Source organism: Gigantopelta aegis, chromosome 6 (genome assembly GCF_016097555.1).
Source record: "Gigantopelta aegis isolate Gae_Host chromosome 6, Gae_host_genome, whole genome shotgun sequence".
Taxonomy (NCBI): Eukaryota; Metazoa; Mollusca; class Gastropoda; order Neomphalida; family Peltospiridae; genus Gigantopelta; species Gigantopelta aegis.
The window spans coordinates 19054815-19069612 of NC_054704.1; the positions used below are offsets into that span (position 1 = coordinate 19054815).

At 38.7% G+C, this 14798-nt stretch overlaps 1 protein-coding gene across 1 annotated transcript; it reads left to right on the plus strand.

Annotated features, from left to right (window-relative positions):
- The first annotated feature begins 5880 nt into the window (after positions 1-5880).
- LOC121376374 (ceroid-lipofuscinosis neuronal protein 5-like) lies at positions 5881-11458 on the plus strand. Its single transcript, XM_041504219.1, has 5 exons — positions 5881-6059; positions 7288-7465; positions 9435-9657; positions 10431-10520; positions 11036-11458. Exons 1-5 carry the CDS (start codon positions 5962-5964, stop codon positions 11437-11439), a joined length of 993 nt encoding a protein of 330 aa, XP_041360153.1. The 5' UTR covers positions 5881-5961; the 3' UTR covers positions 11440-11458.
- The last annotated feature ends 3340 nt before the right edge of the window (positions 11459-14798 follow it).

Genomic DNA, 14798 nt, shown 5'->3' on the forward strand with positions numbered 1-14798 from the left:
GAAGAATCTTTTCATAAATTGAAAGATATTTTATCTTCACCACCTGTTCTTGGATATGCTGATTATAGTAAACCCTTTGAGTTACACACAGATGCCAGTATCCATGGTTTGGGAGCTGTTTTATATCAGGAGCAGAATGGACTGAAAAGGGTTGTCAGCTATGCTAGCAGAGGATTAAGTAAGTCAGAGGGAAATTATTCAGCTCATCGCCTGGAGTTTCTTGCGTTGAAATGGGCGGTGACTGAAAAAGTTCCCGATTATCTGTATGATAATACGTTTACTGTTTATACTGATAATAATCCTTTGACTTATATCCTTACTTCTGCTAAACTTGACGTCACAGGACTTTCTGGACGTAGTGCTGTCTACATCTGCGGATGATACCAGTCATCGCTGAAGACGCTGTAGATGAGGATGTATCTGTCTTGCCGGATGCTGGTGACGATCAGCTATCTGTTGAGGCAGAGGGTGATGTTTCTGGTGGCGACGACCATGTGCCTGATAACTTTGAAGACGTTGAAGGTACAGAAACAGAACCTGATGTTGTTGATCCAGAAGTAGACTCTTCTGAAGGAGAATCTCCTCCAGTATCTCCAGTCAGATTTCCACCACGGCCTCCACCGCGACCTCCCCCACGTCGTTCTGTGAGATCGCTCAGGAAACCGCAGTGGATGGGGTCTGGTAATTTTGTCATGTCCCATAATGTTAACCCCGATTTTATTGACAGATCCAAGCTTATTGAACAGTTGGAAATTCTTTCTATCCTCGATGGTGCAGGTAAATGACGAGGACGTCCTTTCTTCAGGAGGGGAAGTATGTGGCAATATCGAGTTTTATCTGTATATAATAGTATTTTATAATATTTGTAATGTTTCCTGTAACTAATTAAATTATTGTTATTTACAGGTAGTTATGTTATGCTTTTAATGTTTACTATACCTAATTAATCCAATGTCTCTTTCAGGTAATTCTGAAAAGGATAGTGTTCCTTTAATTTAATCATTTACTTTTAATACAGCTTCTTTATTCCATGTGCTCTATTTCAGTCAGCTTGTTAACTGGTGATATGTTGATTAAAAACACAAGCGTGAATCTTGCACAAGCACCTAACAATAGCACTTGCATTCTTGCGCTGCGTCTGTCCTTTGTTCTAAACTTTCAAGCTTGGGTCTACTGTAAGCTGGTATTCTGTCTTGGTGTTTCTGTCCAGCTTCTAGTTATATAATCTTCAGCATAAATACTGAGAGCTCTTGTTCTCAGTGTGGAAATGATATTGTCACTATTGGTTTGATATCGTATTCTTAGAGGATTTCTAAGGTTAGTTATTTGTAGTATTCATGTTTCTTATCTAGTGTATTTGTTTACAGGCAGGTACTAAATGTAAATTAATGTTTGTGGATTAAGTCGGTACATTATAATATAATGTATTAATACGTAAAATAACTCTTCTGCAAATATATTTGTCTAAAGTAATTAAATAACAGATGAAGTATATTAAATTAAGTTCTAATGTCTAAATGGTAATGTAATTAATATTATGATTTCTTATCACTAAATACTAATGGGTTTTAACGTTAAATTAATTATGGTGTGATAGTTAACTGAGAGTAAGATGTTTGCACAGTTTATATTATCTCAGAAGAGAGAGTTTATTTTATGTTATGACTATTATTGCTATTAATATAATTATGGACTTTGGATTATAGTGTTTCTACGATACTTAGTGTGTTTTATTATTTTATTTAGATCGCAATTTCTGAATGCGTGTGTCAGTTACCGGCCAGGTGTTACAACCTTAGTTACACACACTTGGTATGTACATGACTGTGTTGTTATATGTGTATATTTTTATGCCGTTGTAATGTATATGAATGTGTTAAACATTAGTAGTGAATGTATTAGGAAAATATAGATTGTATAATTGTATTAAGGAATAACAGATGGTGTTATGTCATGTATATTGTGAATGTATTGTTTGATAGGAACCATGTATTAGCGATATGTGATTCGATACATATGTTTAATTATTTATGACAGTCTAGGAAATGTCATGTGTCATATATATGTATTTCTTATTGTAATGTCATGTATTCTATTCTTGTTGTATTTTAATTTAATGTTTTGATTGTTTCAGGTTTTTAAAAATACTTTATGTAGGATGTTGAATAAAATGCCATTGTCCTGAACCATACAGCTGTCTGTCGTCTATTTTGGAACACATTTAATGCTGTTACATTTATAAGGGCAGAAATCGAGTTATGTTCTACCGGATTTTTTTTTTTTTTTTTAAATTCGACGCCCGAACTCTCCCCCACCCCCACCCCCGCAACAAACTCCGACAAAGGTGTCGGAAGTGGAGGTCAATGGGAGGAGGCACTGCACCACCCTAAAGATTATCTAACAGGAGCGTCGGTATCAATTAGAATTTGGTACGGCCATGAAAGCAATGTATACTACTCAAAAGAATTTAAGGGTCAAAAATTTATAACCAAATAAGTTTCAGAGTGTATTAGATTGATGATGTAAACTATACCAAAACTTTTATTGTTCCATATTTACAAAAACCACAAATAAACGTCACTGTATACAAGAAAGTCACATGACATGCTATCAAAGTTGAAGGTTGTCAAACATGGATTTTACACATTAGAACATTCGTTTAATAGTGTGTGAATCCACCCCTGGCGTGAATACACTCGACACATCGTTGCCTCATGCTGTTGATCAGACGTCTGAAGAACTCTTGGGGAATGGCCTGCCACTCTGCCATAAGAAGTTGACCCAGATCATGAAGGTTGGCCGGAGGGGCATGGTTATCCCGAACTCTCCTGCCTAATTCGTCCCAGGCGTGCTCTATTGGGGCCAAGTCAGGCGAATATGCTGGCCAATCCATCCTGGCGATACCTTGTTGTCTGAGAAAGTCCGTTACCACCCTGGCGCGGTGGGGTCTGGCATTGTCATCCTGCAGAACTGCCCCGCCGCCAATCTGCTGAAGGCCTGGGAGAACCAACGGCCGGATAATCTCATTCAGATAGCGGATTCCATTCAGATTTCCATCCACCACATAGAGGGGGGTCCTGTGGTGGATAGAGATGCCGCCCCACACCATGACGCTGCCACTACCGAAACGGTGACGTTGTCTAACGTTAACGTCAGCGAAGCGCTCCTCAGGACGTCTGTAGACACGAACCCGACCGTCGTTGAACTGGAGACTAAACCTGGACTCATCAGTGAACATCACTCGACCCCACTGAACACGTTGCCACCGCAGATGAAGCGTGCACCAGTGACGTCTGGCCGTTCTGTGGCGTGGTAGGAGTGGTGGTTGAACAGCCTGGCGACGGCAGCGTAGATTATTGGCTCTCGGACGACTGCGTATGGACACTCGAGTTCCAGTCGCAGTCCGCAGATTGTCACGTAATCGGCGTGCAGTGGTTGTGCGTTGACGTAGAGCCATATTGGTGATGTAGCGGTCCTCTCTATTTGTAGTGCTTCGGGGTCTTCCCGAACGTGGACGATTTCGAACAGAATTCGTTGCTTGGTACCGTTGCCACAGTCGGCCAACGACACTCTGACTGACACCAAGTCTCAGAGCAACATTTCTTTGCGTATTGCCATCCTGAAGCCAAGCAATAGCCCTTCCTCGATCTTCGATAGTCAGTTGAAGTCATACCATTGTCGAATTTGGAGTGTGCACCGTACACGAACGCACGCTCCAATTATACGGAAATTCAGCATTGGGAACATGGAATACACGTGCAAAGCGTGCAAATGAAGCGCTTTGTGAAAAAGCAAGTTATGGGCACTTAGCAGACCTTTCGCTTTCGCCCTAATTTACGTGCAAATGTAAGCATGTTTTCGCCATTAGAACTAGTCGACAGTATCAATGACAGTGGATTTTAATTCATTTATGGGTTGCTTAGACCCACTTTCGTCAAAATGGAACAATACCATGCGTGGCATTATGGTCTAGCTTATATAATTGACATTCAGAAAATAATGTTGAAAATATCGTCTGACCCTTAAATTCTTTTGAGTAGTATATATGATGAGATCTATACTATGCAAGCGCCATACGAAGAGAAAAAAAAACGTTCCTGGCCTATTCCCGGGCCGGCGGACGGGGCGGGACGTAGCCCAGTGGTAAAGCGCTCGCTCGATGCGCGGTCGGTCTGGGATCGATCTGTCATTGGGCCCACTGGGCTATTTCTCGTTCCAGCCAGTGCACCACGTGGCGATATCGGGTTTCCTCTCTCAATATCTGTGTGGTCCTTAACCATAAGTCTGACGCCATTTAACCGTAAATAAAATTGCCCCCACAAATTCGGGCGAAACAGTGGGAAACCAGTGGGAAAAATTCGGGCAGTTTTTATCTGGGGAAAATTTCGGGCAAATCAACCCCTCCAGCCCCCCTAAATCAAAGAGTCCCCATACGTCCATGCAAACAGTGGTATGCTTCCGACACTCCTGTCTGAGTATTGTTATGTATCTCTTTGGTTGTTGTTATTTTGTAAATGTATGTCAAACATGGTATTTTTCGCGCTGTTTAAATAATTTGTTATGAAAATTGTGTTTTCGCGCGCTTTAAATTATTGTTTTGAAAAGGGCGTTCGCGCGCTTAAAAATGAATTACCAGAAAATTCCGGGACAATAGTTTCATTATGTTGGTCACCCTGCAGATAATGCATTGGGCCTGCAGTTGAAGGGCCAGTTATTGTATTAGACTACTGGCCCCTCCAGTTTTTGCCGACATCTATGCTATGGCGACAGTACACGTATACAAATTGTGGCACCTTACTAATACATTTATATTTAGAACTTCATGAAAATAGGGTGTAATGTGCCATTTAAGAGATTGAAATAAAACAAATTTAATCAACACTAATTTTTACAGAAAATTGCAGTTCCATTTTTATTTTTTATTTTTTTTATTTTTTTTTTTTTTGGGGGGGGGGAGGGGGGTGTTTCTTTAGTGTATATACCCTATTTTGGTTTCAGTCTTTAGATATAATATATAATGTACTAAATAAATGTATTTTAATTTATTTGGAAAAGATAATATTTGCATAAATAATCAATGTCACATATTACTACTTCTACTATGGCTGATTTAATATAGTGCAACCATACACGTGGAGAGAGAGAGCGAGAGAGCGAGAGAGCGGGAGCGAGAGGGGGAAGGAGGGGATCGCTGTCTCCATACAGATGTTTGCTATAAAAAACAGCATCTTTCATTTCATTTCCCCATATACCACGACCTTTGATGACGTGCCAGCCGTAGAACACTGGTTAGAACGGGAAACACCAGGTATGTGGGTAACGATTGATCAGGCGTATGATCGGATACCAATTTAGTTACATCCAGCCCGACGTGGTTTGAACTTAGTACACAATAAATTAATAATATACTAGATAAAACTGCAATAAGTATTAAGTAGCATAAGGGGCAGAATCTATTTTATTTCCCCGTCTCAAAGGCCGTGGTATATCCTGTCTGTCTGTGGGAAAGTATTGGGAAAATGTTGCGGGTTCCCTTGAGACAACGAGTCAAAATTACCAAATGTTTGACATCCAATAGCCAATGATTAATTAGTTAATGTGCTCAAGTGGTTCCGTTAAACAAAACAAACTATAAGAGTAAACAGTTATATGGTAGGTTTTGACAATATTTGTTTATACGTGATGGAGATAAAAGCAGGATTTTGGTTTGAACTAAAATTTTAACATTCCTACTAACAAAACTGATAGAGAAGTGCAGAAAATAATGCATCCTACCCCTACCAGCAATAAACTATGTAACTCATTTTAAGTATTTATAAATGTCCTGTGACAGGAAATGATGTTTATATGATAAAAGCCACGTGCATCCAAACACCCAGGTATTATTAGCTTCATATCAAGCACTAGCTGATATCATGTGACTTCGTGTAACATCAAACTCATGTGATAACCGATTTGAACATGGCTACACTCAGGGTTGTGTTGTTGAGTGTCTTGTCAGTGTTGTCAGTCATTTTGTTTTCTTTTGCTGAAGGAAAACAATGGCCAGTTCCGTACAAGTAAGTAAATGTTTACTGTTATATTTTAATTATATTTTTAATTAATAGATGCAAAATTGTTTTGTATAGGCTTTCGTAGATACCATTGCTCAGTTTGAAATACAAAAGCAATGGACGGGTAGACCTGTGATTTTACATCAGAGTTAGGCTAAACAGTGGAAATCATGCCGATGACTAATCGTCTCTTTTCATTTGAACTTCCGTACAGTTTTTAAACTTTCAAAATGTCTCTTTGGGAATGAATTAACTGAACGAAAAAAATAATGAAATAAAGGGCGGTTGCGGGGTGGGTGGGTGGGAGGTAGTGGTGTAGGAAAAAAACACTGTACTAAACGTTATATAAAACGTATTGAGATCTGAATATTGTTTGACAAATGAGGTGAAGGAAATCTGAATGAAATAAAATAGTATTTTTCACCCATAACTGTGCCAATAGCAAAACCAAGTATCGAAATAACCACGTGTTACGTTGTTATATACCAGATTGCAATAGTTTGAAATGTTTTAACTACTCGTACTGATGATCGATCTTCTATCATATTCACCACCACGGAAAGGTATATGCCAGCAGTGTTTTGTTTCATCGAGTAAAAGGACATCTTGACCTGGGAAGACATTGACTTTGGTTAGATCTATAAATTTACGGTATTTTCTCAGACGAAGTGGTCAGTAAGATATTTCATTATACATTTTTGAAGGGACTGTTTAACGTGAAGGGTGGCTGGAGAACTTCTACGTATAAAATAAAACCGACTTTATATAGATGCCATATTGAAAGGACAGTAATTTACAAGAGAGCGTGCAAAAGGGGCGCAAAGGGGTATATTGGGGGGGGGGGGGGGGTACACTATGTATGTATGTATGATTTTATAAAATTTAATACAGTAAAAACAAAACAAAAAAGGTTTGATTTGGGGGGGGGGGGGGGGGGGCATGGACGCCGTGCCAACCCTCGCTACGCCACTGCTTGTCCCTCTGGATCTGGACCTGGAATGTTTGAATGTATATTCCTCAGTCAAAATATGTTAGCTTCACATTTATATTATATGTCAACATGTTTTGTCCCTCCCTAGAAAAATTCCTGCGAATGTAACGCCCCTGGTAATTTATTAACGATTTTATCATGGATTTGTAAAAATATCCTTTGGATTCTCATACAGTGATCATGTGACATGATAATTCTATTTCAACGATGACTCGGAGATGACATGTCACTTTATTATTTCAGACGGTTCGTATCACGTCCCAGAACCAATCCTTATTGTAAAGCCGGCGTGATTCCGTTTTGTCCCACCGGTCGAGAAGCCAACACGATGCCAACATTCGCAGAGACCGACGTTGTCGAGGTTTTCGCTCTAAAGGCGCCTGTCTGGGAATTCAAGTTTGGTGATTTGTTGGCGAAATTAGTAAGTTAAAAAAACGTAGGCCTACTTATTTTAAAGGTGCTATGTTAAAGTTGCAATAATGGCGGTTCCCGCCAAAAATATCTATTAATTTTTGCTTTGAAACAAAGTTTATACCTTAAAAAAATCCATTTGCTAGTAGAAGTGTGTGTCTTTTTAGGGAGGAATCTTGACTGTGGCACACGCATTAACTAGTGACGTCTTATTTTTACACATTGAACACATTAGTTTACATATAATTCTTTGCGGTCAACCGATTGTGGCCGTGCTATAAATAGTCACCCCTCTTGTCGTCCAGTGCAAGGGTTGTTTTTTAAAAATTATTATTGAGTTAATTATAGAAAAATTAAGCATGGGATCGATTAATTTGTAGTTATGTGTTAATTTGTAGTTATTTGTTTTTAAAAATGTGAATATAACGAAATATTGTAGTTTCAACTTTGACATAGGACCTTTAATGTTGTTGTTTGTTTTGTTTTTGTTTGTTGGGGTTTTTGGTGGGTTTTTTAAAGATACCTGTCACTCAACGCAGACACACAGCGTCTACTGGTTATAAATATATCACAGAATACATGTGTCGTATTTGGCACATACGACCTATGTCAGACATAATTATACAACGAACTGTATTTAAAAAGGGTGCACTTACCACACACTAGTCGTGTTCACATAATAGACAGATATATGTACTTTCGCGAAAACCTGACATCATCACTGTTAAGACATTCATGAGTGTATGTCATCACAGCTGTACTTATTCTAATGAGTCCAGTCCAGCGCTTGTTTTATTTCGTAAACTAGTTTCGGAATCCCAGTTTTCTTTAAAAATATATAATTTGCAAATGCAGAGAATGCTGTGAATCACCCCGTTTTAACTGCACGTCCGGATGATACAACTACGTGTATCCACAATTTTATTGTTTAAAGAGATACAATATATGCAAATCATAGGAGGGCTCAACCTGCCCATAGCCAACTTAGCCAACTGTTAAGTTTTATATAAAGTGGCTGCAACATTTAGCGATTGGCTACTAAAATTGTTGTTTAAATTATCCATTTTAAAATAATGTTTTACGGAAATAGACCAACCCTACATATCTAAAAAAAAAGAAAAAAAAAGAAAAGAAAAATGAAGAAGAAGGCTAAACCAAAATGCTTCCCAGAGTGAGCCCTGTAAAAAGTACAATGTTTCACTATTGAATAGAAAAGAACGGAAGTACAGACTAGTTAGAATGCTTCGATTCAATGTTAGCATTCAAATATTTATTTGGGTTTAAACAAAACTGTGTCTATTTGTAGAACACAATGCACGGTGCTTCGATTTAAAAAAGAGCCGTGTCTATTTGTAGAACATACACAACGCTTTGGTTTAAACAATAACTGTCTGTGTAAAAAATCATGCACGACGATTAGGTTTAAACAAGAGCTATGTATATTTGTACAACATAATGCACGGTGATTTGGTTTAAACAAGAGCTGTGTCTATTTGTAGAATATAATGCACGACGCTTTGGTTTAAACAAGAGCTATGTCTATTTTTGTAGAACATATAATTCTAGTTATCAATGCTTTAGTTTAAAACAAAGCTATGTATATTTGTAGAACATAATGCACAACGCTTTGGTTTAAACAATAGCTGTGTCTATGTGTTGAACATCATGCACGACGCTTTGGTTTAAACAAGAGCTATGTCTATTTTTGTAGAACATATAATTCTAGTTATCGATGCTTTAGTTTAAAACAAAGCTATGTATATTTGTAGAACATAATGCACAACGCTTTGGTTTAAACAATAGCTGTGTCTATGTGTTGAACATCATGCACGACGCTTTGGTTTAAACAAGAGCTATGTCTGTTTTTGTAGAACATATAATTCTAGTTATCGATGCTTTAGTTTAAAACAAAGCTATGTCTATTTGTAGAACATAATGCACAACGCTTTGGTTTAAACAAGAGCTGTGTCTATTTGTAGAACATCATGCACGACGCTATAGGATTCCGGAATCTGAACACGGGTAAGAACTACACCATGGAATGGTACGAACTCTTCCAGCTGTTCAACTGCACGTTCCCACACCTGCTGCAGAATGACACCTTGAAGTGGTGCAACCAAGGCGCTGCCTGCATTTACGACGGCATCGACGACATACACTGGTCTCAGAACGGCACGCTGGTCAAAGTAGCCGTCATTCCAGGTAGGAATAAAATAAACGTAAACATTTTAATAACTAACGTTTGGGCATGAGTTCGACCCGTACCCTCTTCAGTGGTTAAGTTAGTTTTAGGGATAGGGATAGGGTTAGTCTTTAGAGCCTTTGATATAGAGGGGTATGGGTCGAACTCTTTCCAAAGTTTGTTTTGTTTAACAAAACCTTAGAGGACAATGATTAATTAATCATCCGCTGTCAGATGTTAAACATTTGAAAATTCAAAAGTCTTAAAAAGACACCCACTACATTTTTTTTCACTTAGCAGCTAGATATGTTTCATATTCACTTTTCCAAAAGACAGGACAGCACACACGATGCCAACTGTTACATCAGTCGTGGCTCTGCATTCTTAGTTAAATTCTGCCCGTAATTAAGAACATATTAATTGGCATCAGAGATAACGTACGATAGATTATTACAATATGTGAAATAAAAACATGTTGTGTATATTTAAATCGAGCCTACTTTACTTGATTTGCATAGCATTTGACAGACCATAGCGGTAAATTATAGACTATATGGTCAGTGCTGTACATTTATTGACATCCGTTTTAGTTTCGTTTTGCTCTAAACACTTATAACACCAGCATCATAATATTATGTTAAATATAATGAATCCCAGGGTGCCGTGGATAATTGAAAACCTCCATCTCCACAGCATATCGTGGGCAATTGCAAGAGTTGATAATTTATTTGAAAGTACATTACATGAGCAGGCATGTGGTATTTTGAGACAAACTTATTTTTGTTTTTGTTAGGGAAGATGTTCAACGACTTTGGCAAATGGGTTGAGTGGGACAACAACACTGGGATCTACTATGAGACGTGGACGGTGGAGAATGCGCCAGGTTAGTGGATTTTGTACAGGACATGATGACATCCTTTGGTAATGGGTACTTTTTAACAGTTCAGAATTGTCTAAACACAGGTCTGTCACAGCTAAAGTCTTTTGCACACCTGTCGCGTTCACCTCTTACTTGTCCAGAATTGTCTAATACAGCTGAAGACGTCCTGTAATATATCAGTTTTAATATATTGGGTGTTTTTCTGACCCACATGTGTATACATGTGTATACATGTATATATATATATATATATATTGGGGGTTGTTTATTTCATTTTTTTTTTCTCGTTCCTGTCAGTGCACCACGACTGGTGTATCAAAGGCCGTGGTATGTATTACCCTGTCTGTGGGATGGTGCATATAAAAGATCCCTTGCTGCTAATCAAAAAGAGTAGTCCATTAAGTGGCGACAGCGGGTTTCCTCTTTCAATATATGTGTGGTCCTTAACCGTAAATACAATGTGTTGAGTGCGTCGTTAAATAAAACATTTCTTTCTTTCTTTCTTTCATTTGTTTTAGGTGGGCAAATGTGGTTTGACTCGTTTGACTGTGCTAGCTGGGTTTTGAGAGCGTTCAAGCAAATTGGATCACTTGGCGGGAAGTTCAACCAAAGTGTGAAGTTAAACTACACCAGAATACATCTCTACAGCAAAGAGCCCATCTACTTAGGAGATGCTCATACCGTATTCGGTCCAGGCTCAAATAAAACTCGTGCAAATGACATTCTTAAGTTTTATTACAATTTTCAGTCACACCAGAATTATGAACATTTGTTAGAAAGTCTGATGAGTATATATTTAGATATCAAATTTCTCCACAAATTTTATTTCTTCTACAATTTTGAGTATTGGTTTCTACCACTAGTTGATCCTTATGTCAGACTGTCTTACAATGTGGTACCGTTACCGAGCAATAATGATTAAAGGGGCAGTTTCAAAGTTGCATGTGACAAAACTATTTATTCTATTTTGTGTGTGAAGATTATAAGGCTGCAAAAATACATCCAAATAATTTTTACTGACTACTGTTTTATAATAGTGGTAGCTCATTACAATTTTGATATTCTTGAGTTAATTTTGCAGATTATATGTAGAATTATTTATCACCAATACAAGTAAAGATATTGAAATATGGCACTTGCAACTCTGACAATGCACCTTTAATCAGGAAAGAGATTAAACCCAGACCTAAAACTAGCACATTTCTTACAAACACTAACCTGGGGCCTATTTTGCAAAACATCATGGGCCGATTTCATATGTCTGGGTTTCGAAACACCTGGTTATATCCAAACCTAGGTTTAACACTGGTTTACGTAAAACGCTGAAAAACCTGACCTAGACATACCCACGTGGTGTATTTCACATGTGTGTGTTTTACCCGTGTTTACAAAACATGGGTTACCCGCAGATTTGGACAGGGACATAAGCGAGGAATAGCTTGCACTTCATCACTTTGTAGTTGAAACTCGTTACCGGTATATTGTTAACATTCGCGTTCGAGATGGAGGATTAGCTACCTCCTCGCCCCCCCCCCCCCCCCCCCCCCCCCCCCCCCCCCTCCGCAAATGTGGAGCAAACCTTCACATTCTGTCAAAAATTATGGACATATTTGGGAAAATGAGCTGGCCTGAAAACGTTTCACCGTGTATTTCCATAATTTTACTCACAATATTAGTTATAATCCATGTCAAATGCTTACAGAACCCCACATAGCTCTTGGTAATAATGCAAAAATGCTTACAGAGCCCTACATAGCTGTTAGTAATACTGCAAATATGAATAAACGTTTTGTTATTGGCATTTCCCTTTAATTGTAACATAATATTAAAAAACAAAAGATGGGACGCTGAGAACACCGAGATAACGTAGGGTCAAATTTTCAAAATTGTGGGCCTGTACCGCCTTGTTCCCCCTTTATTAAGACGAGACAAACACCTAAGTAAAGTATGTCATTATAAGACTGCAGTCTGATAGACGTTTATTGTTTTGATACTGGTGGTAACCGATCAACTTTCATTACTAGTACTTCCTGTTTTCGTGCAGTTCATACACCATGAAAAAAATGTGTATTTTTACTAATTTAATAAATAACTATATTTATTACACCCAGTGACCACTCATAACAGGGAAAATAGTTTCCGTATTTTCTCAATGAGAAATATTATGCAGTGTTGTGACGTATAATTTGATGCTTACAAACCAACGACGTTGTCGGTACTAAATATAAAATCATCGCGATTTGGCAGACACACAAATTTATAACAATGTCATTTTAACGCAAATCATTATTTATATTTTTAACAGAATAACGATAACTTTTGTTTTTGAAAATTATCTGTAAACGTGATTAAAGAAAGAAGTGTTTTATTTAACGACGCACTCAACACATTTTATTTACGGTTATATGGCGTCAGACATATGGTTAAGGACCACACGGATTAGAGGAAACCCGCTGTCGCCACATAGGCTACTCTTTTACGACAGGCAGCAAGGGATCTTTTATTTGCGCTTCCCACAGGCAGGATAGCACAAACCATGGCCTTTGTTGAACCAGTTATGGATCACTGGTCGGTGCAAGTGGTTTACACCTACCCATTGAGCCTTGCGGAGCACTCACTCAGAGTTTGGAGTCGGTATCTGGATTAAAAATTCCATGCCTCGACTGGGATCCGAACCCAGTACCTACCAGCCTGTAGACCGATGGCCTGCCACGACGCTACCGAGGTAAACGTGATTAAAATGCAAAATTATAGCAATACCCAGAACAGTGTGTAAAAGTGCATTGTTTCTATAGCCTACATGTACGTCCATGTGCGCCTAAAATAAAGGCGTTTAGAGAAAACATAGCTGGGGTAATGAATAGAATAGCAAACTCAGTACCAGTTATTATCAATGTCGCTAAAGCTAAAGCTCTCGACAACTAAAAATTACTTGATTTGTGACTGTTTCTGTAGTGGCTTCAAATGATCCCTAAAGTACGTTCACATTTCATGGCTCTGCAATACTGACGTAAAACACGATTTTTCTGCCGAAATTATCCATGAAGAAAAGTTACTTTGAGCAAACCCAGCGAAAAACCACCTCAAGCACAGGTTTAAACAAGCAATACAATTGTAACCCAGTGTTAAACTAGGATTACTGAAAACCAACATGTGAAATGCACAGTAAACATGACCCAGGGTTTAACCTAGGTTTAAACCATATGTTTCCAAAACCCACCGATAACCTAGACATATGGAATCGGCCCCATAAGTTTACGTCTGCTACTGGTCATAGGTTTACATGTGTTTTGCATCTGTTGGGAGTATTTTAAGGACATATAAAAATGAAATATGCATACTTCAAACTATATTAGTTGTACAGTTAGGAGTAACAACAATTATAGTTTAGTCATAGATTTACGTTTACGTGCAAAACTAGGCCTATGATGTTTTTGTGAAACTAGGCCCTGGTATATAGTGTACAATGGGCTACACTATATAGATATAGATAGAGATAGATAGATAGATAGCTCGCTAGATAGCTAGATAGCTAGCTATAGCTATAGCTATAGAGATAGATAGATAGATATAGATAGCTATAGATATAGATATATATATAGATAGCTATAGATATAGATAGATAGATATAGATAGATATATATATAGATAGCTATAGATAGATATATATATATATACTCTTCAAAAGAAGAAACGCAAAACCACATTGTCGTAACATTTGGAGAATTGATTTAATTAATGAATGGTGAGTCCGATAATTACCAAATGTTGCAGGATTGTTCACAATTCACTCTAGTCCATTGTGAGTAAGTGATAGGACACACCACCAAGGTCAAGGTCATCTGGAGTCAATACCGGGTGTGGCCTCCGCGTGTGTTGACAACTGCCTGGCACCGCCTGCCCATTGAAGCAACCAGAGTACGGATGACGTCCCGGGGGATGGTGGCCCACTCGGCCTGCAAGGCTGCTGCCAGCTCGGGCAGGGTCTGGGGCTGTGGTTGTCGCTGTCGGAGGCGTCGGTCCAACTCGTCCCATAGATGCTCAATTGGGTTCAAATCCGGTGATATCGATGGCCAAGGAAGGACATTAATGTTGTTGTTCTGTAGGAAAGCCGTTGTGAGACGTGCTGTGTGAGGCCTGGCGTTGTCATGTTGGAACACTGCGTTGGCGTTGGCCATAACTGGAACGATGTGTGGCCGGAGGATCTGGTCAATGTAGCCCTGTGCATTCAGGTTGCCCTGCACGTGGACCAGGTCAGTTCTGCCAGTGTGTAAGATGGCT

What these genes read in the sequence shown, in the direction of transcription:
- LOC121376374 (XM_041504219.1), top strand. Translation starts at nt 5,962, where the DNA reads ATGGCTACACTCAGGGTTGTGTTGTTGAGTGTCTTGTCAGTGTTGTCA. An exon ending in CAATGGCCAGTTCCGTACAA is followed by an intron (nt 6,060 to 7,287) that starts GTAAGTAAATGT and finishes TTATTATTTCAG; the next exon opens with ACGGTTCGTATCACGTCCCA. An exon ending in GACGGTGGAGAATGCGCCAG is followed by an intron (nt 10,521 to 11,035) that starts GTTAGTGGATTT and finishes CATTTGTTTTAG; the next exon opens with GTGGGCAAATGTGGTTTGAC.